Genomic DNA, 26,390 nt, shown 5'->3' with positions numbered 1-26,390 from the left:
CCAGGAAATACAATGTTAGTCTCTGTAATTCCTCCTTATAAATTAATGCTTTTCGATGGAAACAAAAAAAAACACTTAAGAATAAGTAAATCAATGCCATACTCACCCAGCCTCGGTCAATATATTCCTCCTAACATGCAGTACTCAGAACACAGTATTTCAGGTGGGGGCTAACCAATGCTTTGTAGAGCTGTAATGTAATTGTTTCACCCTTGTATTCTAGTTCTCCAGACAAGTTTCCACCAGCCTTTTTAAGTAGTCTGTTAAATTTTAATGACCTGCACATGCAACCCAAAATCCTTCAGACCGCAACTATTTCTCGGCTTACATTTAGAATGTACCCTTTTTATACTTTCACATTGCCAATTATATTAATTCCCACTTGCTTGTATAGGAATGCAGTTAACAGTTTTGTCCATTCATTTAATCTATCAATATCTCCAATTTATGCTTCTATCTATGCTGCATAAAACACAACTTTGCATTAAAGTTGGACATGGGCCTACATGTGACTCCAGACACACAGCAATGTGGTTGACTCTGAACTGCCCTCTGGGAGATTAGCTGGACAATAAATATTGCCTAGCCAGTGACATCCTCATCCGTTAATGAAGAAATAATAATGTGGATTCCAGAACTGTGCCTAACAAACAGCCTATACTGTTTCAGCACAACGTCCCTGCTCTTGGCTGATAAAGGCAAGTATCTCATGTCTTCTTGATCTACCTGTCCTGCTCCTTCATGGGACCAGTGAGCATGGATATCAATGATCTTCTGATCCTCACTGCTTCCAGGGTCATTCTGTTCATCATGCCTTGTTTGGCCTGCCCAAGTTTATCACCTCAAATGTAACCAGATTGAATTCCATTTGTCACTGATCAGCCCCATCTGACCAGCTCATCTATATCAAGTCCAAATCATTTACATAAACCACAAAAAAGCAACGGCCTTAACACTGATCCCTGCAAAACCCCACTAGACACGCTTCCAGTCACAAACGCACACCTTGACCATCACCCTCTGCTTCCTGGCACTCAGCCAATTCTAGTTCCAATTAGCCAGAGTTCCTTGAATTGCATGGGCTCTTACCCTCATTGTCACTCTCCAATTCAGGACCTCATCAAAAGCCTTGCTGAAGTCCAAATATTGCGTCAGATGCACTGCCCTCATCTATGCGCCCTGTTCGCTCTTCAAAAAATTCAATCAAGTTGGTCAGGCGTGACATTTCCTTAAAACTACTGTATCCCTTGTATAATGTGGATTATTCTTCATTAATCCCTACTTAGAGACAAAAAAAACTGAAGATGCTGGAATCCAAAAGGAAGACAAACAAGAGGCTGGAAGAACACAGCAAGCCAGACAGCATCTGGAGTAAAGGTGCAGTCAATATTTCAGGTATTACCCTTCTTCAGGGCCAAAACGTTGACTGCTCCTTTCCTCCAGATGCTGCCTGGCCTACTGTTCTTCCACTCTCCTGTTTGATTAATTCTGTCCCTCTAGAATTGCTTCCAATTATTTCCCCCACAATTGAGGTTAGACTTGACAAGTTTCCTGGTTCATCTTTGCCCCTTTCATGAATAACAGCATCACACTGGCTGTCCTCCAGTTGTGGCACCTCTCCTGTGGTCAGATGTGAACTGAAAATTATTACCAATGCCCCTGCTATTTCCTGTCTTTCTGCACACAGCCTAGAAATTTATCTACTTTTAAGCCTGCCAAACCACTCAACCACCTATATTAATTTCTTTAAGCAAATCACAGTCCTCTGATTTGCATACACTTCTTTATGATCTGATTCAAGTCCCTACACATTGTGCCTACTTTACATTTTCCAATGCCCTGCTAATTTCCTAAGTTAGTAATTTCCCTCAACTCCAATGAGCTTCTGCTTTCCGAAAGTCCATATAATTTACATCTATTTTACTGAAGGAAAGCTAGAGAGTCATTGTGACTTAATTTGCTGATATGTTCTCATTTTAATACTGTGACATACGACAACTCCTTCAGATTTCAGTAAATTAAGATACCTGAAAGTTAAGCATACTGAAGATTTGTAATCTATGCATTGCCATTTCAAAGTTGGCTTTAGTTTTTCTGTCTGAGGGGAAGACAAAGCCAAAGTTCATGACACAAAGCTTATGATGCCCCTGTATCTGGATTTGCATGAAAAACAGCAACTACCACTTACAGAACTGTACACCAGCATCAAATAACATATTTAAGTGAAGACATGATAGAAAAATCAACTAACAAAAACAGCTAATTCCCTATTAGGGACATTGGTTCACTGGTCCTCTTCTCACAGAGAAAATTCATAAATAAAACTCAGACTGAAGGTTGTAGACAGACTATTCTTCAAGGAAGAAAGAAGAAATCAACATGGAATGCTTACAGGAATCTATTAGTAGTCAAGCACACCTTAAGAACTGTTTGGAAGACTTTAGACCAGGGCAGGCATTTGTGGGCCAACACATGACTTGCATTAATACAATACTTACAAAGGGCCAAGTTCTCCAGAATAAATTTAAATCACAATGCATCAGCCCACGATACAGAAGATTTCCAGTGGACTGAAAAGCCTTTCCCTATTCCAAGTTATGAAAACCTAAGGTCAGAATCTGGGAGTGTTCAAATCATTGTTCCATGGTAATAAAGTTTTAAAAGAGTGAACAAAATTAAATAAATAAGAGTGCAGAAACTTTGAATGCATAGAGCTACACTGATTCCTGTTCTATTTCTCAACAAATGCACAGCATTCATCAGCAAAACAGCAAACCCTTCTGAAGAGAGACAAATACACCCTTAAAAATTAGCAATTATGCATATTATATGCATCAAGATGTAATGTTTTATCGGCCAATAACTTCATCTATTTGTCATATCAACTAATAATAATCTCTTTCAATTCAAAGACAAAAATCAATGTGTGTTCCCAATTTTGAGAAATCAACTATTATATTAAATGATCCCAACGTTAGCTGAAACTTTTAGGATGAAACACCATTTTAATACGAATAGAAAGCTTGGCTGTATATACAGGAAATATCCCATTATTTGAATGTTCAGAGATACTGGACAGAGTGCAGACAATCTGATCAATAACACCTCTATTTCTACGTGAACGTTAAATTATATACAACAGAAGAGGAGCCACCACAGCCTCCAAAGTTGATTATAGAAATTGTGAATCACAAGCAGGGAGTGAATACTCAAGCAGCCGTTAAGTTGATTAAAATAGTGATCACATTACTTAACAGCCATAATAATTTAAGAAAACCTAGCCTGTAAAACTTTTTGATTGTGTCATGGCAAAATATTTCAGAGAATAATGCAGTCATGGGAGAATACTCGAGTAATCACATCATGATCAGGCATACTGTTCAACCTTTGATTTAATACCCATGAAAATTAACATTCATAAATGTCTTCACATGAACTTGTGCATTAATGTCACGATTAGAGTAAAGCAGCCTTTCACGAAACATCATCTCTGATCAGAAGTATTACCACAAGTAACGGCTGCAGAAGCTATGACACATTCAAAAAATAGAAATCAATTATTTCCTAAGATGCAGGCCACATTACATGTTTTTATTATCAAAAACAAACTGATGCAATCAAAAGCCTTGGTCACTTTGTTAAACTGTACTAAAGCAGATGTGTGTGTCATCTTCAGGGATGACTGCAACTCAAACTCAGGGTCCTTACAATGGTGAGTAGGAAAAAAAATTAAAATGTATTTCACGTTTCCCCTTTGTTTTAATTTACACAGATCTTTTGAGAGCTTTATTTACAGAGCATCGAATCCAGTCTCGTTTATAGCGATTATCACATATTACAGTGATGTTTAAAATGGAATCTATGCAGAACCCAGAAAGAACAAAGGGTAGAGGTGTTTGTCAATGAAAGGGCATCTGGGGACAGAAGGGATCCCAAATTCATCAGTTACTGAGAAGTCGTTCTGTTGCACACTCCACGTCCCAGGATTGTGAAGACAAGGCCACTATTACTGCGTTCTGTAGAAGAAATAAAGAAGTTAAAATCTGCAGCAGCCAAATTACACTTTCTAATTCTAAACTACGTATAATTATTGAAGTTACAAGTCTCCCATCAATTGCACGGTACAGTGTACATTTGGCCAAGATCAGACTATAGTAAATTGGAACATAGCCCATAACTAAGCAAAATAGCCAGTAAACATAAACAGATCAATGTAAACTCTAAGGCATCTTGAAAATTTTATGTAAGGTAAATTTCAAAACTAAAACAAATTAAATCTACTACAGCAGCATAATTCCACACCATCTGCCTTAGAAATTACATTGAAGATATTTCTGAATTGCATCAATGTAAATGCCACAATTGTTGCAATATATACATCTTTTCTAACTTTAGAATCTTACGTGCTGCACAATGACCCAAATCTTAATTATAACATTTACTGGAGTCAAAGATATGAGGATTTAGGTATAAATGGTAGCCATTTTATGGGCAGTCAGATAGTACAAGGAAAGGAGCCAGCTATTTTGTCCCTAGTGCTTATTTTACCACTCAGCAAAACGATCTGTGGCTCGCTCCATGTATTCCTTTATCAAAAAGTATCATATTAACAAGGGGGCCACTGAACCTCTTGAGCCTGTGATCTTATTGCACGCAAAATTCAGAGCTATTTACTGCTAATAACCTTTTATTACTTCACTTATCCAACCTCCTCTGCCTTAAAAATATTTGGCCCCATTCATTTTATATGGACTATTCATTTTTGAAAACAAATGACCTCTAGTTGCAGATTCTTCCATAAGAGGAAACATCCAGCCTGTCAAGTTGTCTTTTACTCTTCAAAACTCCATGAGATTGAAGCCTAGTCTCTTTCCAACCTTTTTTCCTCATAAGACGACTCCCCATTCCAGTTATTAGTCTGGTAAACAGGCTGTGAAGTGCTTCCAATGCATTTGCATTCTTCCTTAATAAGATGACCAACACAGTCCAACACTCAAGATGCGGTCTCCTTAGTGTCTTGTATAAGTGAAGGATAATTTTTTTTTTATTCGTTCTTCTCTCAATGAACTATAGCATTCTTTTAGTTTCCCTAATTATTTGGAGTACCTGCAGATTACCCTTTTGTAATTTTTTTTCCATAGCACTCAGGTACCACTGCATCACAGAGCTCCGCAATTTCTCACTATTTAAAACATGCTTTTTTATTCTTCCTGCCAAAATAAACAATTCCACGTTTTTCCACAATGCACTCCATTTGACATATCTTTGCCAACTCACTTAACCTATTTATATATTTTTGTAGTTTCAAAACTTCTCCAAAACTTATTTTATCTATTTTTGTATGATCAGCTAATTTGGCAACTAAACCTATGTCCCTTCATAGACATCATTTGTAAAAATTGTAATATGTTCAGGTGCCAATACCGATCCCAGTGACTCAATGCATCTTCCCAAACTGAAAAAGGTCTATTTATGCATAATCTCTGCCTTCCATAAGCCAGCCAATCTTGCTTCAATGTCAATATGCCACCCCCAAATATTCCACAATAACCTTTAATATGGCACTTTATCAAATGCCTTCTGGAAATTAAGCACAGTACATCCTGGATGAATTTAGTTTGGACAACACTCAAGACAAAGCAATTTTCCTGACTGGCACTCCAGCCACTTTCATCAACATTCAGTTGCAGCAGCGTGCACCATCCACAAGATGCACTGCAGCTACTAAATGAGTTAACTCCACTTCAAGTTCTCCCAAATAACAAGATCAAAAACTATTCACGTTGATATCTAGTCTAAACCAAATACCATGTTAAGTAACAATTTGAAAGGAACTCAAAATTATCCTGTTTTCACTTGGAAAATAAGTAGAATGTCCTATTTACGTAATACTTTAGGATCAGACAATGCTCAGTGGCAAATCATTAGAGACAAATGTGCTTTCCCATGCATGACAAGGATGGGGGTTCCAACGATGAGCTGACTCACCTTGCAAAGCTTCTGGTAATGTCAATAAATTTACAGATTAAAAAATTAACCTAGTCACATTCATACGACTGGACTATGATAGTCTATTGGCTTCAAAGCTGCAAAGGAAAAAAAAATTTAAAATGTGTTTTTAGCCAATCACTTCTATTCCATTTTTGTACAGCATGGCAAAAGCCTGGAGGAAGGAACTGCAAGTAAATTTAAAGTAGTTTAGCCATGTAAAAAATTAATAAGGACAAATATCACTAAAGTAAATAAATAAGGATGCGAGAGAATGAAAGGAGAACAAAGATCTGAGCAAAATTTAACATTTACACAAAGTTGTACTTTAAATGTATATTTCAGTGGTACGGGGTAACGGCATTAACAAATTCACTCCTACCACTTAGTTGCTATATGGTTATCATAACGTTACAACAAGAGCACTGGTACCATAAATTTTTTACTAGTCAAAATTCAAGAATTTTATCTCACACACACACTCACTTAGCTTTAATATCTGGACATTAAGCCAGATTTTGCACCTATGGACAAAAAAAATCTTAAATTAACATGAAATGACCAATAACACATTTAACTAGAGTACATGTATGATAAAATGAGCTTCCCAATTGCACCCGTGGCCTGCACTGGAAAAGATACCATGCATATTAAGTAGCAGTGTGTGAATCCATCCTACGCAGTACTTGTGAGGTGAAGAATAAGTATCTCCATTTGGCCAAGCTGGATCTTCATCGCAGTGTTGTGTGACACAAACAAGATTTCTTAAAACAGGTGGATCTGCTTTTAATATCTCACATCTTGAGCTGAGACTCAAAATTCCACTTAAGCTTCAACATCATCAATTTGAAGTGGTGCCTTGAGCATTCTGTTAAACCTGTACTCATTCCTCCTAAACTGTGGCTGTCCCCATTGAGGACAAAAATGCCACACTTAATTAATTGGCAATTTTTAGCCCAGGTACTGCTAACCTCCAGCTGTTATGGAACGCACAAATCCAAGACGCCAATGGTACTTTAACTCAAATTGAAAAAAGAATGCCTATTTCAGTAGCCTTCACTGTACTTTCAAACCTTCCGCCTTTTATACCTTACATGCCCATCAAATCTCACAGCATTAATAAGCTAACCATTTCCAGCTGCTTCAATGACCAGTTCTCCATCATAAAAGGTCAGATTTCCTGTCGATGGCACAATTTTCAGCAACACTACTCCTCAGACACTGAATTAGCTAGTGTTCAAATACAGGAAGATTTGGAGAACGTCCAAGTAACATTCACACCCACAAGTGTAAGACAAAAGAATCTAATAACATTCTTCAATATTCAATGGCATCATTGCTGAATCCCCTATCAAAAATATGGGGGTTTAAACCATAACCCAGAAACTGAACTAGATCAGCTACATGAATACTGTGGCTACAACAGATCAGAGACTAGGAATTCCGTGACAAACAACTCACATGCTTCCACTTTCTCTCCTGTCCCCACCCCCAAAACAACCAACAATGCCTATCCACCAACCACAAGGCATGAGTCAGCGTGATGGAAAACGCTCCACGTTCCTGAATGGATATGCAACACATAGGAAGCTCATCATCCGAGACAGATTAGCTTGCTTCATTGGCACCCCATCCACAACATTCAATACTCATGCTTTTCACCACTTTAAGGGGCAGCAGTGAGCACCATTTACAAGATACACTGCATTAACTCACCTTGGCTCATACAACAGCACCTTCCAAACCTACAGATGCACCTCCATCCTGACTTAGAACTGTTTCACCATTCCTTCACTGTTGCTGGGTCAAAATCTGAAATTCCTTTCGTAATAGCAAGGATTTCAGCAGTTTAAAAAGTCAGATCACCACCAGCTCCTCCAGGGCAATTACAGATGAGCAATAAATTCTAGCCTAGCTAGGGACAGCTACATCCTTTGAACAAGGAAACATCAGGAGTATGTTGGAATACTTTTCACTTGCCTGGATGGGTGCAGCTCCAATACTCAAGAAGTTTGACACCATCCAATATAAAGTAATCTGTTTGACAGATTATCTTCACATCACCTTCAAAATCCAACTTTTATCCAATGCAGCAGCAGCAGGATACACCATTCACAAGATGCACAGCAGAAACTCACCCAAGTTCTACCCACAGCATTTTGAAAATCCATGACCTCTTAGCACCTCAAAGCTCAAGAGCAGATGTTCGGGAACACCACCCACAAACTCTTCAAAACACATACCAATACTGATTTGGAATAATAATCACTGCTCCATCACTGTGCTGCATCAAAACCCTGGAAATTACTACCTAACAGCACTGTGGGGAGTAGCTAAACCCCCAGGACTGCAGTGATTCAAGACAGATCACCACCGTATTCTTTTTTTTTTGGGGGGGGGGGGGGGGGGGTAGGGAGAGAGAGAAGAGAGAACTGTACTCTTACCTCTATATTTTTATAATAGTGACTAGAATGGTCGAATCAAAGTTTCATACAAGTTCAGCATAGGTTCTTTACTTTTTAAATTCTGGCACTGTAGAAATAAATCTGAGTACTTGCTTTGAATTTTAACAGCCTTCTTAATCTGTTCAGTATCACACAGTTTGATACACATTTATCCTTCACTCAGCCTTTCTGTAACTGCCGCTTAATTTATTAACTCCTCTGCTGATGCTTCCTCATCAAGAAATTAACGTCAGTTGTAGCTCTGGGACCAGCAATATTCATATTTTTTGCTAGTTGTTGACAATGAAGTATTTCACCTCATTTTTGGTACAAATACCAAAATTGTAGTTCATTTGGCTTGTTGAAACAATGCTACCTAATAAAGCTATATTGATGCTTGAATAGTTAAAAGCTGATTAAAAACATCTTTCATAAGGAAACTCTCCAGCAGCTTTAAAGTTTTGTCCAAGAAACAGAAGCAAAGTCAACGTCTTCACTGATGAAACAATTTACACAAATGAAAATTAGTGTACACTAGCAGATGCATACTTTGGAAATGGAAACTGAGGCACAAGTATTTATTTTATTTATCAATTATAGTGGAGTTAGATAGCTAGGGCACAAATGCAGAAGTGGATTTTCTACTCATCATGTAGCTAATGGATTGATTAAAACCCACTGTAATTGTAAGCCTAATATCATTTTCACATCAAGTCTTCACTCCATTCCAATATCAAAAAGCCTCATCCATTGCCCAGATCATGACAAGGTAGGTACCACCATCTCGGACATTGCCAGCTCAATAAATATATGTAATGACTTAAAAGTTGAATTTTAGTTCAAAATATCAGCTTGAATCCTTCCAAAGTTTACAGAAGTGTTTCCACAGAACAGGGTTCTGGGAAGATTTGGAAAGAAAGGGTCACACTTTTCAGCCTTTAAAACATAAAATATATGTTGTTTAGGTTTGGTTACAAACTGCAATTCATACTATGTACAGTAATTTCTTATTCACACCAAGTCTGTAGAAACAAGTTATTTATAAAGAGATAGTGTATGTCTTTTACAGTTTAAGATAAGCAGATTGTCAGAAATAGGACAGCACAATCATGCCTTAATCACATCATGCGGTAGCAATGCAAGCTACAAGGACCACAAAAATCACAACTTATGCCTTCAGTTTCAATATCCTTAGATTTTAACCCATTATTCAAACTAAACTTTGGTCATCATCATTTTGTAAGCAGCAATGCAAATGTGAAAAGGTTTGAAAAAAGTTAATATTGAAAATACATTGCTAAATATAAATTCATTCTTGTTCCTGCTTGCAATTATTCCTATCAGATGCTGTTCTCATGTTATGTCAAGTTTGTCTTGCACTACTCATGCATCCATTGTAGTCCATCTGCAACCGCTTTTAGCCCAACATCCAACTGCATGAGGAATTGATCCCTTTTTCTGCTGCCTGCCAATTTGCTTTCCAAAAGAGATCTCCTTAACTTCTCCTCAACTCTGATCAAATTACGTATACTGACACTCTCTTTTCTGGATATTAAATTTTGTTTAAAGAGTTCTTTTCTCTTTTGCAATTTCAGTTCTCTCTTCTGTTGTCTATTGATTTTTAAGCACACGATTGGGCATCCATGGTTAGCACAACTGCCTCACAGCATCAGGGATCTGAGTTCGATTCTAGCCTTGAGTGACTGCACAAACTGAATGCACACATTCCCCATTTCTGTGTGGGTTCCTGCCAGGATTGCACAGTCCAAAGTTATGCAGCTTAGGTGAACTGGCCATTCTTAAGTGTCTTGTAGTGTCAGGATGTGCAGGCTAGGTGAATTAGCTATGGTAAAATGTGGGGTAATGGGAATAGGGTGGAGGCTGGGCTTGTGTGGGATGTTTTTCAGCGGGTTAGTGCAGATCTGATAGGCTGAATGGCCGCCTTTCTGCACTTATAGGATTTTCTGATCTTAGCATCGACATTTCAAACATTTTTCCACATATCTTTATATATGGTACAGATTTGAGGCATACAGCAAGTTAGATAGAATGTAACATCTTATATTTTTCTTAGAAAGAGATACAGTTGCAAAAACATGGACAGAATATGAAAATGAATGGTGTGATGACCAAATTAACAATGAACTTATGATAGAGGTAAAGACTGCTTTGAAATTTGCTCAGCACATGAAAGACTACAAGCATAGATGAAGTAACAACAGAACATCTAAAAGACCCGAGAGAGCCAGAGATGATAAAAGAAATTAATACATATATACACCAGGCTACATTGCAACTGATAAGAGACATTCACTGTTTGTTGATAATACAAAAGACCTAAAGTAATGGAATGCAATCACTTTAGAACTAGAAGCTTAATGAGTCATCTCCTTAAAATGATCTTAAAATTCATTAAGAAAGACACAATAAAACATTTAAAAGCAAGAATCGTTTACAAACAGTCTGGAGTTGAATCCGGAGTAGAGAGGACAGGGAGTAATTAACTGATAAAAGATGTTTTGAGATCTTCGACACTATCTCCATAACCCCACATTTCCCATTGCTAATCAACCGAACCTGCACATCTAGAAGTAAACAAGAACATTTATGTACACATTATATACATTAGAAGCACTGCTGAAATGTGAATAGGAAAGCCCTATAACAATACCAAATGACAAGTATCAAGTCAAAAGATGCACAATGCAGACTTACAAAGAATAATACAGCAAAGGAACATGTCCCTCCAAGCCACTTTGCCCTTCCATATTCACTTACAGGATCTGTATTCCTCTGTTCCTTTCCTATTTAATGTATTTGTCAGGTGCTTTTTGAAAGCTGATATTTGTGTCTGCTTCCACCACCTCCTAGAACGGCATGTTCCAGGCACTCACCACCGTGTGTGAAAAACATGCCTTGCACATCTCTCAAATTTCCCCTCTTGCACTTTGAACCTGTGACCCCTAGTAAGTGATCCCCTCCACCCTAGGAAAGCGCCTCATACTTTCCACTCTATGCCATTTACAATCTTATAGAATTTATTTCAGATTGCCCCTCAACCTCTTGCATTCCAGCAGAAATAAGCCCAATCTGTACAACCTTTCTTCATTGCTAAAATCCCCCATACCTGGCAACATCCTGGTAAACTTTTTCTGTACCCTCTCCAAGGCATCCACATCCTCCTGGTATTGTGGTGACCAGAACTGTATGCAATATTCCAAATGTGGCCTAACTAAAGTTCTATAAAGCTGCAGCATAACTTGTCTATCCTGATACTCAATGACCCTTCCAATTAGGGCAAGCATGCCACTGGCCCTTTTACTACCTACCTGTGCTGCCACCTTCAGTGATCTGTGCACCTGCACACCCAGATCCTTCTGCATATCAATACTCCTAAGGGTTTTGCCACTCATTGTATAACTTCCACCTGTAGTTTACCTTCCAAAATGCATCACCTCACATTTGTCCAGATTACACTCCATCTACCATTTTTCCACCCACACCTCCAACTGACTTATACCCTGTTATATCCTGACAATCCTCCTCACAATTTGCAACTCCATTAATCTTTGTATCATCCACAAACATACTAATTAGTTCAGCTACATTTTACGCCAAATCATTTATGTAGATCATGACTAACAGAGGTCCCAGCACAGATCCCCGTGGAACACAAGTGTCAGCTCTCCATTCAGAAACGCAGCCTTCCACCAGACCCTCTGTCTCCTATGAATAAGCCAGTTCTGTTTCCATCTCACCAGTTCACGTTGACATAATGTGACTTCATCTTGTGTACCAGTCTGCCACGAGAGACCCTTGTCGAAGGCTTTACTTAAGTCCATGTAGACAATATCAACCATTTCTCCCTCAATCATATTTGTCACCTCCTCAAAAGACACTCAATCACGTTAGTGAGGCATGATCTCTCCTGCATAAAACCATGCTGTTTACCACTAATCAGTCCATTTGTTTCTAAATGCTTATAGATCTTGTCTTGGAAAATCTTTTCCAATAATCTCCCTGACACTCATTTGAGGGTCCTGGGTTTCTTGGATTATCCCAGTTACCTTTTTGAAAAAATAAGGCATTAGCTATTCTCCAGTCCTCCAGGGCTTAAGCTGTGGCCAAAAATGAGACGATACAAAGATGTCTGTCAGTGTTAAGTGAAGACAGAAGTACGACAAGCCTGTATACTGTGTTCATACAGAGAATCATTCTTCCAGACATGTACACAACCTGCACCATTGACAGTGCTACATGCAGCATCACAAAAGGCCCTACAAAAAATATACATCAAGTAAAATCTAGAAGTATGGATACTGAAAACAAACTAATTTAAATTGCTGTAAAAATCATTCCTCTGACCATTAAGTCTATGGAGGATTTTGTTTGGGACTTGAAATCAACACATCTGACTACATTGAACACAAGGACCTAATGCCGAGAAATAGCAATTTTACACATTGTAGCTCTATAAGGACGTGATTAGGCAAGTGCACTCAACAGATTTGCCAGAACTTCTCATCTTTCATACTTAATGCCTTTAAGTGTTGTAGAAAAGGTTTTTTTTTTAAAAATGAATTAATTTTCTCCTTTCACATACAGTGGACCTCAGCCTATTGAGGAGAAAAATACATTTGACACAGAAAGAATCTAAGAAAGACTGATCAGCTTAAACCAGAACTTGAAACTGATGGACGAATCATTACTTGCTTTAAGTTCTTTATTTTAATCCACTGGAAACAGTGCTTAAACTTTGCACATTGACACTGAGGTTTTCCATCATCTGTAACGTCAGTCCATGTGGCCTGAACTGAGACTTTTCATGCATATCCTCTTTTCTGTATAAGATTTAAATAATTTAACTTCACAGTTAGGAAAGCCAGTAAGGAGCTTGGTCTGTGTGCAGGGAACTTCAGAGGTGAGTATACGATTGGAAATTTCGTTCAAAGTGGAAGTTCAACTGGCATATCCTGTCCAAAGGCAGCTGCTAGTGTTCTAAAACATCATATATTTGTCAATAGTTTTTAAAGACAGCTGAATAATTTCACAGAATGTGATACTGACTGTGAACTGTTTTTTTGTGACTATAGGTTCCTGAAATGTGCAATTGAGACCCAAGTTGTTTACAAGCAAAGCTGAATGGTTCTCAACTAACTAAGCAGATTTAGACTGGAAACCTGGAGACGTAGTCACCCAGAATGAAAGAGACAGAAGGGTGTAAAATCTTCTCTGCTGTGTAAAACAGTTCAAACTTTAAAAAAAAAAGTTATCTACCCTGCAGCAGGTGCTATGAGCTCTAACTTTTGAATTGATACATCAGACACATTTTCTTATGAATCAGTTCTCTTTGGACTTCTTATAAATTAATGGAAGATTCCAGAGAAGGACAAAATGAACACCAAGGTTCTGGCTAGCCAAAGAAGCATGATTTCAACATCAGAAATGGCAAGCAAAGACCACTGAACTGACAACTTCAGCAACAGCACTGAAGGCAGATAGATTATTAGTGTATATTTTGAAGAGAACAGAGTATAAAAACAGGGAATTCTTTCTACAACTATACAAAGCACTGGTCTGACACCTGGAATACTGTTAACAGTTTTGGGCATGTTGTCGAAGGAATGACACACTGTCAGTGGAGGTAGTCCACAGATTTCACTAGGCTGATACTGGGCATGAAAGAATGTCTCGTGAGGGGAGGTTGAATAGTTTGGGACTGTACTCACTACAATTTAGAAGAATGAGAGCATTATTGGAATAAACAAAATTCTTAGGGGGCTTGACAGTAGATGCAGGGAGGTTGCTTGAAGGGGAGTCTCGAATCAGACAGTATTTTCTTAGAGTAAGGGATCACACGTTTGAAACAAATGAGGAGAAATCTCTCCTTCGAATAGTAATGAATCGGTGGAATTTGTTACCATGGGCGTATGTGGAGATTACGTCATGTACATTCAAGATCAAGGTAAACAGAATCAGTAAGGGAATCAGAGGTTTGGGGAAAAAAACCAGAAAATTAGTTGGGGATTATCAGATCAGCCATGATCTCACCGAATGGCAGTGCATTCACGAAGTTGAATGGCCTACTTCTGCTCCTAGATCTTATAGTCTAGCCAATGTCTTAAAGTGTACTTGATGGCTGCATGCAGCATACAAAATGCAAAAGAAATATTCAGATGTATTTCAGAAGCTGTGGGTTCAAGACACATTCCAAAGGGTTGTAAGTTTAACCTCCAGTAACTGGAGTAACTGATAACTGAACATTTTTAGGATTAACGTAAAGGTGAAGTGTGTAAATGATAGTAAAGACTAAACTTGCTAACAGCTTCAATACATGTGCTTGGAGAAAAATGGAAAGCATCAGTCTGCTAAAATAAGTAGCAAATGATTGTGAACTAAACACAGTAGAACACATCTCAACAGAAAATAGACTTTTTTATTCACTGACAGGGTGCGTTGCCCGTCCCTAATTGACCAGAGGACAGTTAAGAGTTTTCTGAAGAAGGGTCCCAACCCGAAACATCAACTTTCCTGCTCCTCTGATACTGCCTGGCCTGCTGTGTTTCTCCAGCTGCATACTGTAGTGTCTAATTCCAGCATGTGCAGTTCTTGCTATCTCGGAGTCAACCACATTGCTGTGGGTCTGGACTCACATGAAGTCAGAATAAGGAGGCAGATTTTCTTCTGGAAAAGACATTAGTGAACCAGATTGGTTCACGGTCATCATTGTACTCCTCATTCCAGACTTCTACTGAATTCAGATTCCACCATCTGCCATGGCAGAATTTGTATCCAGAACATGAGGCGAGTTTCTGGATTAATAATTTAACAATAATACTTGCCTCCCCATTGTAAGAGACAAAATGAAGGGAGGATTTCAAAGAAGATGACAACAAAGGAAGAGAATATTAATGTTGGATCACTTAAATATTAAAGTTAGTTATCAGCAATTGGAAATACCAACACAGAAGAGGGGCATGGAAAGATTACCAAGCCCTGCCTTCAGGTACGGTATACCTGATAAAGTAGAGTTTGCAGAAGGACAAGGAAAAACAAATATGATTATCTAGAAAACAGAGCAAAAGCATTTTGGAAGCAGATACAATACCCACATTCAAGAAAAAGAATTGGATGAAAATACAAAGAGAAAAGAGCAGAGGTCTAATGCAATGTTTCTAGCAAAGGGTGGCAGAGACTCAACATGCTGAAGTCAATCCCTCTGTGCTATACAATCCAATTATTCTAAGTAGGCAGCTATTCAGAGGAATGATGGTAACCTGGGTCTAAGAGATAGTGTCCAAAGCACAGGAAAGGTGCAGATAGAAAGGGAAAATTCTAAAGAACAATAATGAAACAGCAAGGATACAGGCACATTGTTCAAGGTAGTACAGTTAGTGTAGAGAAAGGATAGGTAATAAAACAGACAATTATTTCTAATTTAACGCATTATTGGACAGGAACAGTGTATTAATAAAAAAGGGCAATGACGAAGAAATGCGAAGAAAAGGATAAATGTGACAAGAAATACTTTTCATCCAAGGGCTCCTTCTGAGATTTTCTGAAGGGCTACATCTTGGTTTTTTGCAGGCAGATATTTAATTGAAATTGGATATTTCTTCTACGAAGACCAGCTTTTGTATTTACCTATATTTTTGATTGCGGGTTGAAAAGGCAATTGGACAAATTTTAAAAACTAACGAATGTGGAAGGCATTGCTGCACTTTTTGAAAACAAGGTACTAATACTTATCGCAAATGCTCTTTACACCATTGTTGGAGGTTACTGCAGATGATTTGGAGCCTGAGGGGACTCAAAAAGATTTGCCTGACAGGCTGCTGACTGAAAGCTGGTCATCACTCCACAGACCAATGACAAAGGCATTCTGCCTGCCAACAACGTGATCGGTTCCCAAATAGGGAACCGTTCCTGGGTGTGAACAAGATAGCCAGAAACCTTCAGACTGCTAAGCGGAGAAGAGGTGATATCTTCATCTATGCACTAAAATATAGATGAAATCTGAAGAAAGCCAGTTTATCTTCTATCACCCATTACTGTAAATTCTTGCTTTCAATCTACAAGTCAGAGACTTTACAAGTTGTGAACCAGTCATTCTGTGCCTCTTGCAAGCAAGGCAAAGCATCTGGAGAACAGAGATCAAAGAGCAATGAGTCCTGGCAAGCCAAAAAGATCATCTCAGGTGAACCTCAATGACGTGGTCTTTCCACCATGCAGAATATCACTTTTTTTTTGATCCGTTTGTGTGTAAGGGGACCTTTGTAAGTGGGTTAGATTTTTAACTAAGAGAGTGATGTGTCAAAAGTGTTGTTTACTTGTAATTACTTTATTTATTTATAACAAACTATAATTCTTAAGTACAGAAATTCAGTCAATCCTGTTAAACTGGGTCTAACACTGGTAAATTGGAGAAGTTTGCATACTTTTATGATTTCTTTAACTTTTGTGATGACAGAGGACAGCAGGACTCGCTTTCTAACACATTACCCCACTGAGACTTGATAGAGTTCGGTGACTCAACGATGTTCAATATTGAAACAGATTGAAGTGTGATATTAGAAGTAACACAGATAAAAGGAAAATGCCATGTTCTGTAATACATCTAAGACATGGTGTTGGAAACAGGAAAAGGATTTCTTGCAGGTGGCAATGTTAAGTCTTCAGGGAACGTTCAAAATCCAGGTTGCTTGAATTGGGAAGTAAACTGGCATTGGCCTTGCCTGGCGGAGATAAGAAGGAAATCTAATGAAGGCATTGGCAGAGCATTTGGCTTTACATAAAGTAGGAGAGATACCAGATATTCCACTTAGTGAAACATAGGAATCAGATGCTAATTAGTCACCGTTAAATCAGTTTCAGCACAAGGAAGAAAAGAAGAAATTAAACAGGTCATTCCCAAGTGAAGAAAGAGCAGAGAAAAACAAGGACAGGGAAGTGGAAATGAAAAGAATGGACATAAGAACGCTAGAGGAATTACGAGAGAGAAAGCAAAGGGAATATGAACACAATTAAAATTATGCATATGAAACAGGAGATTTCAGATACTGATGCAGGTCCTAATCAGAATTTAAAGTCCATCAAGGAAATATTTCAGTTTGCATGGGCCCTTCCCAAATTTGAGGAAAAGAATATGAAGGCAGTCTTGTGGTAATGGGAACTGCAGATGCTGGAGAATCCAAGACAACAAAGTGTGGAGCTGGATGAACACAGCAGGCCAAGCAGCATCTCAGGAGCACAAAAGCTAACGTTTCGGTCTTGGGTAATTTTAGAAAATAACAAGACAAATGCATTGAGCAAAGTGGAGTTGACACTGTTCAATCAGAGCAAGTTGACAGGAACAGCACAGGAAATTTACACTGTGCAGATATTTTCTCAAGATTATGACACTGCACAAAAAAAAGACTACATTGGTTGCAAGTGATTACTGCCTGAAGCACATAAGCAAAGGTTCTGGAATTTAAGATAACAGCACAGGCAAACCCACGTGAATTCATAAACATTAAGCCCTAGGGCAGCACGGTGGCTTAGTGGTTAGCACTGTTGCCTCACAGCGGCAGGGACCCATGTTTGATTACAGCCTTGGACAACAGTGTGGAGTTTGCACATTCTCCCTGTGTCTGCGTGGGTTTTCTCTGGGTGCTCTGGTTTCCTCCAACAGTCCAAAGATGTGCAGGGCAGGTGGATTGGCCCATGGGAAATTGCCCGTAGTGCCAAAGGTTAGGTGGGTTAGAAATGAGAAATCAGGGGTAGGTGGAATTGGCCTGGATGGGATGCTCTTCGGAAGGGTGGTGTGGACTTGCTGGGCTGAATGGCCTGTTTCCACACTGTAGGGATTCTGTGATCAGTTAACTTTGGCAAGCAGATACAAGCATTAGAAGCTGAAACTACAAACTCTTAGTGGGATAATTCTTTTAGGAAGTTAAAAACTCACTTCTTTCCTAATCCAAACATATGTTGAGGATCAAAGGGTTGCAACTGCTACACTGGCAGCAATAACGGCCAACAATTATGAGCTAATACATAAATCTATACTGTTCTTCCATCAACTTTAAATTCAAAAGGGATAGAAAACAGGAGCATAAAAGGAAGAGAAGTATGAAGAATGGATAGTTGAGAATGCCTTGAGGTCTCCACTACATATAAGAAGCAAAAGTACTGAGAGTGGAGATGTAAATAGGAAGCAGGGGTATTCCCATTCTAAGATGGGACACATTCATTCAGAATGCTAGAATTTGCAAGGGAATTCCACAGAACTCACTTGAGTTTGTAAACGAGTCAATAAAGAAACTCAAAGGAAAAAAAAAAGACCACTGTTCAGATTGTGGCCTTAACTACAACCAAGAGACTTGAGATAAACACAGCTGCATGCAGATGTACATGGAAAGATAACTTGAGAGACATAGAGGATTTTTATCGAAGGGAAGATAATCCCTTTTTCTTCAAATGAAACATGCAAGTCCATGGCTGTACTAAGGGACATAGAGGTTACTCAAATTCTCTTTTGCTGGAGTGGATTAGTTTTCCCGCCAGAATGTTCAGTGAAAGCCAAAGTGTTGTCTGATCAGATAGGTGGAGAGTAAATCTTGGTTCCATTGTACAAAGTCCAGTTAGAGTTTAACTTTTATCTAGACTAGTGGGAGTCAGGGTGGTTAAGACATTACCTGTGGACAGAGTAGATTTATTCCTGACCAAATGGTTTAGGAGTGAAAACTAAAGCTTCAACAAAAGTCACAAAAAGTCTTACTTAAGCAAAAGGAAACAAACAACTGCAAGAAAAGGTTCTAGGTGTTTTCCATCGTTGCAGTGACTACAGCAATAGCTAAACAAAGTCCACCACCAGAGGTTATAATGATACAGCAACAGATATCAGTGTAGTTTAAACTCTATTTAAGAATGAGGACAATTCAAAGCACATTTTTGACATGTCTTTGCTAATTGAGGCTCAAGAAGCAACTCCAGAGTTAAATACATTAGAAATGGAGTTCTGAAGAAGTTGAGACATCCACACAGACCTGTAAGATGGAATGGTTGCTCATCAAGCAATGGTATCACCCAGATGTCAGAACAAAATATTTCAAGTAGCACATTAAATTCCTATGGCAAGACTTAGAGGGATACAGAAAACAGACACTGATAAACAAACATTTAACATAGCCAACACTTCATATAGTGCAGCTCTGTAAAACATGGCATACATGACAGGTGGCAAGAAAACTTTAAAATGTCACTAAACCAGCATCTTTGACGCCATACAAGTTTTGAAGAACTGTTCAGACTGGTGTTAGTAGGTTGCGTAGGATCATTACGGAAAACAAAAGCAGGACATCAGAATATCCTTACAGTTATTGATTCGACGACCAAACTCCCAGAAGCTACTTGCCTGGACACATTAACTAATTTTTAAAAACTTACTACAAATTTTGAATTAAGAAACTTAAAATCCTGATGAAGGTTCCATTGTCAAAACTTCTCAGGAAAATTTGGGTTTAAACAAGTCAATGGAGATCTTTGGAGAAGTACTATCAAAACCATGATTAAAGTATTCTGTCATGAATTTGAATTTGTAAGATTAGAGGTCAATGAAACTAATTAAAGGAGAAGTCCTTAAACCATAAAAGGTAGGATCCTCCTCATTGTTTTATACAACTGTGTTTCTAGAAAGATTCATAGGCATATGTAGGGTAACAAGAATATTTGAAAGTTTCATAACCAAATACGAAAGAATGGGCAGATAAATATTCAGCAACTACAATTTTTCAAGATGAAATGTTGGTATTTATTGCCTCTGCAAGGTGAATCTCTGAAAACAAAATGTAATGGTCTATGCAAAGTAGTTAGGAAAGTTAGTAAAGCAACTTATCTGATGAATACTGATTGAAGGAAGGCAAATCAGTAATGTCACATAAACATAATGAACATAATAAATTCATTCACTCATTAAAAAGTATCATCATAAGGAAAATGACAAGGAAGATCAACGTGTCAGGTGGTCAGAGTAGTCGAAGTTGTCAGAGACAATAAGAGTGAGGTGGAAGGAGAAATAGAAGTTCTCAAAGCAAACCACCCACAATTTGACCGGCTAACAGAAATATTTGGTCAATTAGGCAGTGTTCTCATATTCAGATGGAGGACAATAGGAGGATTTTGTAAAACTACATAGCAAGTATAAGATAACCTGGATGTAGTACATTAGCTACGTATGAGGTGTGGACTTGGGATCGTGAGGACTAACAAAACAGCAGCCTAGCTGGGTGAAGCCAGAAGAACAAACTCAAGTAGAAACAGAGACAAGCTGGAAAGACACTGATGGATCAACTAGACTCTGCACAGATAGAATCATGAATTTGGTAGAAATCTGTCTTCCGCAGTTAGAAAACTCTGTTAAGGATTGGCAGCATTCCTTTCTACGGTTGACTTACTGAAAGGAAACTGTCAAGTGCCAATAACATCAAGGGCTAAAGAAATTATCAGTTTATCAGTTTTTGTTACACCAAATGGATTACATCATTGTTGAGGGAAGTCATTTGAATTTTTTTAAAAAACTTCTAGTATATTCTACAGGTTCATGAATCAAGCTGTAGCTTGGGTTCAAAACTGCATACTCTAATTAGATGACATTGAGGTATATAGTAACATACCAGGAGAACATGAGACAACTAGAACACCTGTTTGAACAATTACAGCTGGCTGGCTTAGTAATAAATTTAATTAAAAGTATTTGCCAAAACAACAGTATATTATGTACAGCATACTGTAGGACAAAGTGTTGCTGAGGACAACTAAGTAAAGGCTCAAATAGAATTTTCCATTCCGAAAATTAAACATGTTTAAGGTTTCAGGGACAGGCTTGCCTGTCACTCCCATGTATCTTCAACATTGCTGTGGCAGAATTTTAAACTATTTAGCTACTGAAGGCCAACAAGTAGTGGGTTAGACTAGTGTGGTGTGCAAACAAATGAGTCTTGCATCAAGATTTCATTTCAGGAGTGGAGTTGGAATATGTTGAAGAGGTGGAAGAAAGCAAAGTCAGTAATCTTTAAAATAAGGCATTGAAGTTCAATTCAAGACAAACAAACAATCTAGAACGTGAATTACCTGGTTCAGGCAGAGTAGCAGCCAGGGACAGGGGCACAGTCAACAGCAGCAAAACAATTAAGACAATTTGTGCTTCCCAACATTCAAATGAAACAAAATACTGGTGATCGATGCTGAAACCCTGGGAAGTGGAGGAAGAGAAGTACCCATTTGAAAATTTGCAATGATACTCATTAGTAGAAATAGAACCAGGACTCAGGTGGGCTTTAATATATAAATGAGGTAGTTGCAGGTGTTTGTAAGTTTGGTTTCCAGTATGTCCTCTTCCTAGGACAGGAACATGCAACCCACGTATTTGCTCAACAGTCCTTGCACATACAGAAATGAGTCTGACCTTACATTTGGATGGAATGTTAAACTGATTTTGCTTCACTCTAACATTTATTCAGGTGGGTATTCTGATCCTTCGGTTTTACTCAAAGAAGTCAAGAGTTCCCTATTGTCTTGACCAAAATTTCTCCCCAAGCTGTTTGCAAATGCAAAAGCAGATTAATTGATCTTTTATTTCATTACTGTTGATGGACTCCAGTGATATAATGTCATTACATTTTTGCCTTCAAGACCTAGCGCATTTGGAATGGAATTCACTTATCAAGCAGTCTGAAAAAAAATCATTATGTTGAGGAGTCAAATGTGGCAAACATACTAAAAAAAATTCAGAGTATACTACAAGAGTGATTGTGTTAAAATTTAAGTCAGAAGTGCAAAATCTTATGAAGAAACACCTACTGCATGTGCTAGATAAAATTACTTTGAGTACTCACTTTATCAAAGCCCATAGCACACAGTTTGTCTACCTTTCTAGTGTACTCAGGGCTAGGAACAGGCGCTCCAGCATATACGTGCGCCCAGAGTCGGGCTGTCTGTTTAAACATCTCTGGATTTTGCTTGTACTGCAAACAGAACATATTCCATAAATACACTACACACATAGAGATTTTAAGAAATTACATTACTTTGTGATGAGTTAAATATTTTAAAAATGAAACTGAAATTTTAATGAAAAATTGATGCAAATATACTTTAAAAATGCGCTTTTAGTTGGTTCATAAAATTGAAGATGGATAGGGCAACATTGAGATAGATCAGGGGCCAGACATCCCCTTAGCTTTTGAGAACACGGCCGGTTTTGAGCCAAAAATGGTGAGGGAAGAGGGGGGAAAGAAATCAAGTTTCCAAAGAAACAGTTACACCATTTCTGCTAACCACATAGTAACAAATCTATAGCGATTCATTACCTAACAATACTTATGTTCATTCCAATCATTAATTATAAATTCCTAGAGGGCTAGCAACCCTCCATCACGAATCAAACAAAAACAATGAAAATTTCTCTCTGGATTGAAGTTTTAAAAAAAGAAAAACAGTAAAAATTTATTATTCTTTGAAGATTAAAGACTAGAAATAATTTCACAGTACAGCTTGCACATGCAGTGACAATTAATGTCGTATCCAAAAGATACGCAAACAGGCTCCAGTTGTCTTCTCAGGTCAATGTACAGGATCAAGAGGTATTGTTAAATGAAGCAAAAGAGTAGCGACCTATATTTATCTCAAACAGCCACGATACAGATGGTCTGGTTATTTATCACACTGATGGTATTCATAGGGTTTGCTGTGCATAAACTGGCTGCCATATATCCTGCAAAATGATAACAATGATTGAGCCTAGGGCATTACTTTGAGAAATTCCTGCAGAAACGTCAAAACAAAAAATGAGGTAGGAGTGTTTTGGGATGCCCCAATATCATGAAAGGTGAGATATAAATGTGAGCATTTCCTTCTTTTGGCAATTATTTATTAAGAGCTCAAATTTGATGCATCTACAATGGTATTATACTGGGATGAGATAGTTAATCATGTACTTCTGACTATGAAAAAATCAATTTGCTTTTTTTTTTAAAAAATGTCCTTTTGTTACAAATAAAAGGAATACAAACATGGTACAAAGAATTTCATGTCTTTTTTTCTTACTCTCTTCTATCAAAAGACAATGTTCAGAATCCAGAAATTGATGCAGTCTTTGAGAGATCTGAATTGGACATTCTCCAAATCAGGCTATGATCAACTGATGGCAATAGGGAAGGAGGGAAAAAGGAATAAATAAGATTTACACCCAATTATGGCCTCACATCCACAGTTTACAGAATGAGAGTTCTTTGATAGTATTCAAAAAGAAATATTGGTCAATTTCACCCACCACCATTTCTTAATCTGAACAAGGTCAGCTGCAACAAGCCTACTGCTGCTCTAAATTTTTAGCTTAACTCAATCAGGCTCTTGCCATACAGCTCAATGTCGCTTCAAGACTGCATTTAAGGAGAAATTTGAGAAATTCCTAAACAAATGTCACAATTATTTAAAAACAAAGTTCTGTATGTTGCATTCATTTCCATATTCCTTTCATAAACAACTTTCTTTTTAAAAAGTCACTCGATGCTTAGTCTGGTAAGCAAACAAATTTATGACAGTTTTAAAAGTCAGTTTAAAACTTTAAATCTTCGTTATTTTAATGGTGAATAAGTTAAAATCTAAACTAATAAATTACTGTTACAGCAATCTCTGTTCTGCATTCAAACAAGGACTTTTTATGGCCAAATCCAATGTAAATTAAAATATTAACCATTTAAAATGAATTCAATATTAACCCAGTATCTCATAGAATGTTAATAATTTGAGTACTGCTGAAGACAGACAGTGGTTATTGAAGCTTTTCAACTTGGCTCATTAAGACATATTCTCATATATACCAAGGTAAAAGGAAGGAAGAGTTTCGTACAGGCAAGTGCCTGTCACCTGGTTAGCAAATGGGCTCTGTTATAGGAAAACACGCCTGTTAAAGGTGGCCCAGCCTTCTTTTAATTTAAATCAGGTAGTTGACTTGGATTAAAATGAAAGGCATTGCTCTATTTTGTTTACCTGAAGCATGCACAATGTGCATATTCCATCTAGAGGTGTAGTCTGTATACAATTTTATATTAGCAAAATAAATGGCAATTTAAACAACTGCAGGATTTATCCTAAATAGATTGTTTACAAAAGAAATGCTGAAATGTAGTACAATGGATAGCAGCAATCTGTAGACTTCTTAAAAATTTGCTGTTCTTTAGACATTTCCCCCCTTATTTTCTAGTTAGAACATGCTGTTATGTTGCACTGAGCAGTACTGCCAAGAAATTTCACACTTATTCTGATGAATTGTCCCTATTTACAATTTTTTAAAAATATTGACCATAAACCTAAGCATATGATCATTCTGTAGTGTGCTGGCTGCTGCCAAGCCTGTTCTAACCTGTTGTGCCACGACTGCATCCTGTGGATCATCTGGTTCTGCTGCTGCCAATAAGGCTTGTAATGATAATAAAACTGTTCTTAAAGTCATTGCAGCAGCCCTAAAAATAGAATTGAACAAAGTCAGTCACTGAACAGAGTACAAAATTCCAGAAAGTTCACATTCTACAGATCACCCTTCTTATATAAATGCCTTCAACATCGTTCAGTTTCTTTTTGAATTGTGAAAAGCAAGAATGACAACAACTTTAAATAAAACTGCTTCCTGGCCTCCTCCTAGTGGACAGAAATGGAGAACCAGACCGTGGGAATAGAGATAATGGGAACTGCAGATGCTGGAGAATCCAAGATAGTAAAGTGTGAAGCTGGACGAACACAGCAGGCCAAGCAGCATCTCAGGAATAGATTTTTTTTTAAATCTATAGTTTTTGGAATAAGGTACTCTAATGTGATCTAGAGTGAGCAAGAATAAACAAGGTGTTCAGACAGTAACATAATTGCTGTTGAGACACTAGTGGCCAAGTTGAAAAACATAAGTTGGTGAAAACATTCTTGTTTGGAATAACTGATTCTAAACTCTCATACAAGGCATCATTAATCTCTGACAATATCCAAACTTGCAGTAAACTTCAAGCACAGGTATCTGCTTGCAGAACTCTGCATGCTAGAAATCCAAGACTTGAAGTATCATCTTTCTTTCTCTCTTGGCATTAAACTATCCCAATATAGCCAATCCAGTCCACGTGACAATCTTTAATAACATATGACTCACATCTAACGCTGCGTTAAATTATTTCTAATGGGTTACAAACAAATATGGCCACTATAAAAACTGTAGTGGAGTTAGCAACTTTGTACAGGCTTTTCTTAAAAGTATAAATTAATTACTTTATTCATTTATGAGATGTGATACGTAAGCATCACTGGCTGGGCCAGCATTTATTGCCCATTCCTACTGGTCCTCAAAGGTGTTGGTGTCTTCAAGCCTCCTCCTTGAACTAGTGCAGTCCGCCTGCTGTAACAAGTTCCAGGTTTGTGACCAGCTGTACTGAAGTGAATAGTGAAATATTTCCAAGTCAGCATATTTAGTGGCTTGCAGGTGGTGATGTTCACATATTTGCTGCCCTTGTCCTTCTAGAAGATAGAAGTTGCTGGTTTAGAAGGTGTAGTGAAAATAGCATTGGTAATTACTTCAGTAGTTTATAGATGTGTACACCACTCCAACTTTTTATTGATGATGGAGGGAATGAATATTTGTGGATGTGGTGCCAATCAACCGTGCTGCTTTGTCCAGGATGGTGTCAAGCTTCATTGTTGTTGGAGCTGCATTCATCCAGCAGGTGGAGAGTATTCCATCTCACTCCTGACTGTTCCTTGTAGATGATAGACAGGCTTTGGGAGTCAGAAGGGGAGTTATTCACTGCAGGATTCCTAGTCTCTGACCTGCTCTTGTAACTACAGTATGTATATGGTTAGTCGAGTTCAGTTTCGGGAACCCACAAGATGTGGGTTTCGGGGGGGGGGGGGGGAATACAATAATGGCAAATGTTAAGTGGC

At 38.0% G+C, this 26,390-nt stretch overlaps 1 protein-coding gene across 1 annotated transcript in view; it reads right to left on the bottom strand.

Annotated features, from left to right (window-relative positions):
• Positions 1-3,374: 3,374 nt before the first annotated feature.
• The window catches only part of ube2kb (ubiquitin-conjugating enzyme E2Kb (UBC1 homolog, yeast)), a 93,107-nt gene continuing 70,091 nt past the window's right edge, over positions 3,375-26,390 (bottom strand). Inside the window, exons 5-7 of the mRNA XM_048530931.2 lie at positions 24,835-24,934; positions 22,307-22,435; positions 3,375-4,016 (exon numbers count right to left, since the gene is read on the bottom strand). Of these exons, the coding sequence (XP_048386888.1) occupies positions 3,942-4,016; positions 22,307-22,435; positions 24,835-24,934 (304 nt within the window). The 3' untranslated portion in view covers positions 3,375-3,941. The remainder of the gene's footprint in view (positions 4,017-22,306; positions 22,436-24,834; positions 24,935-26,390) is intronic.

This window comes from Stegostoma tigrinum, chromosome 1 (genome assembly GCF_030684315.1).
Source record: "Stegostoma tigrinum isolate sSteTig4 chromosome 1, sSteTig4.hap1, whole genome shotgun sequence".
NCBI lineage: Eukaryota > Metazoa > Chordata > Chondrichthyes > Orectolobiformes > Stegostomatidae > Stegostoma > Stegostoma tigrinum.
This window is presented reverse-complemented; position numbering and strand designations above follow the sequence as displayed.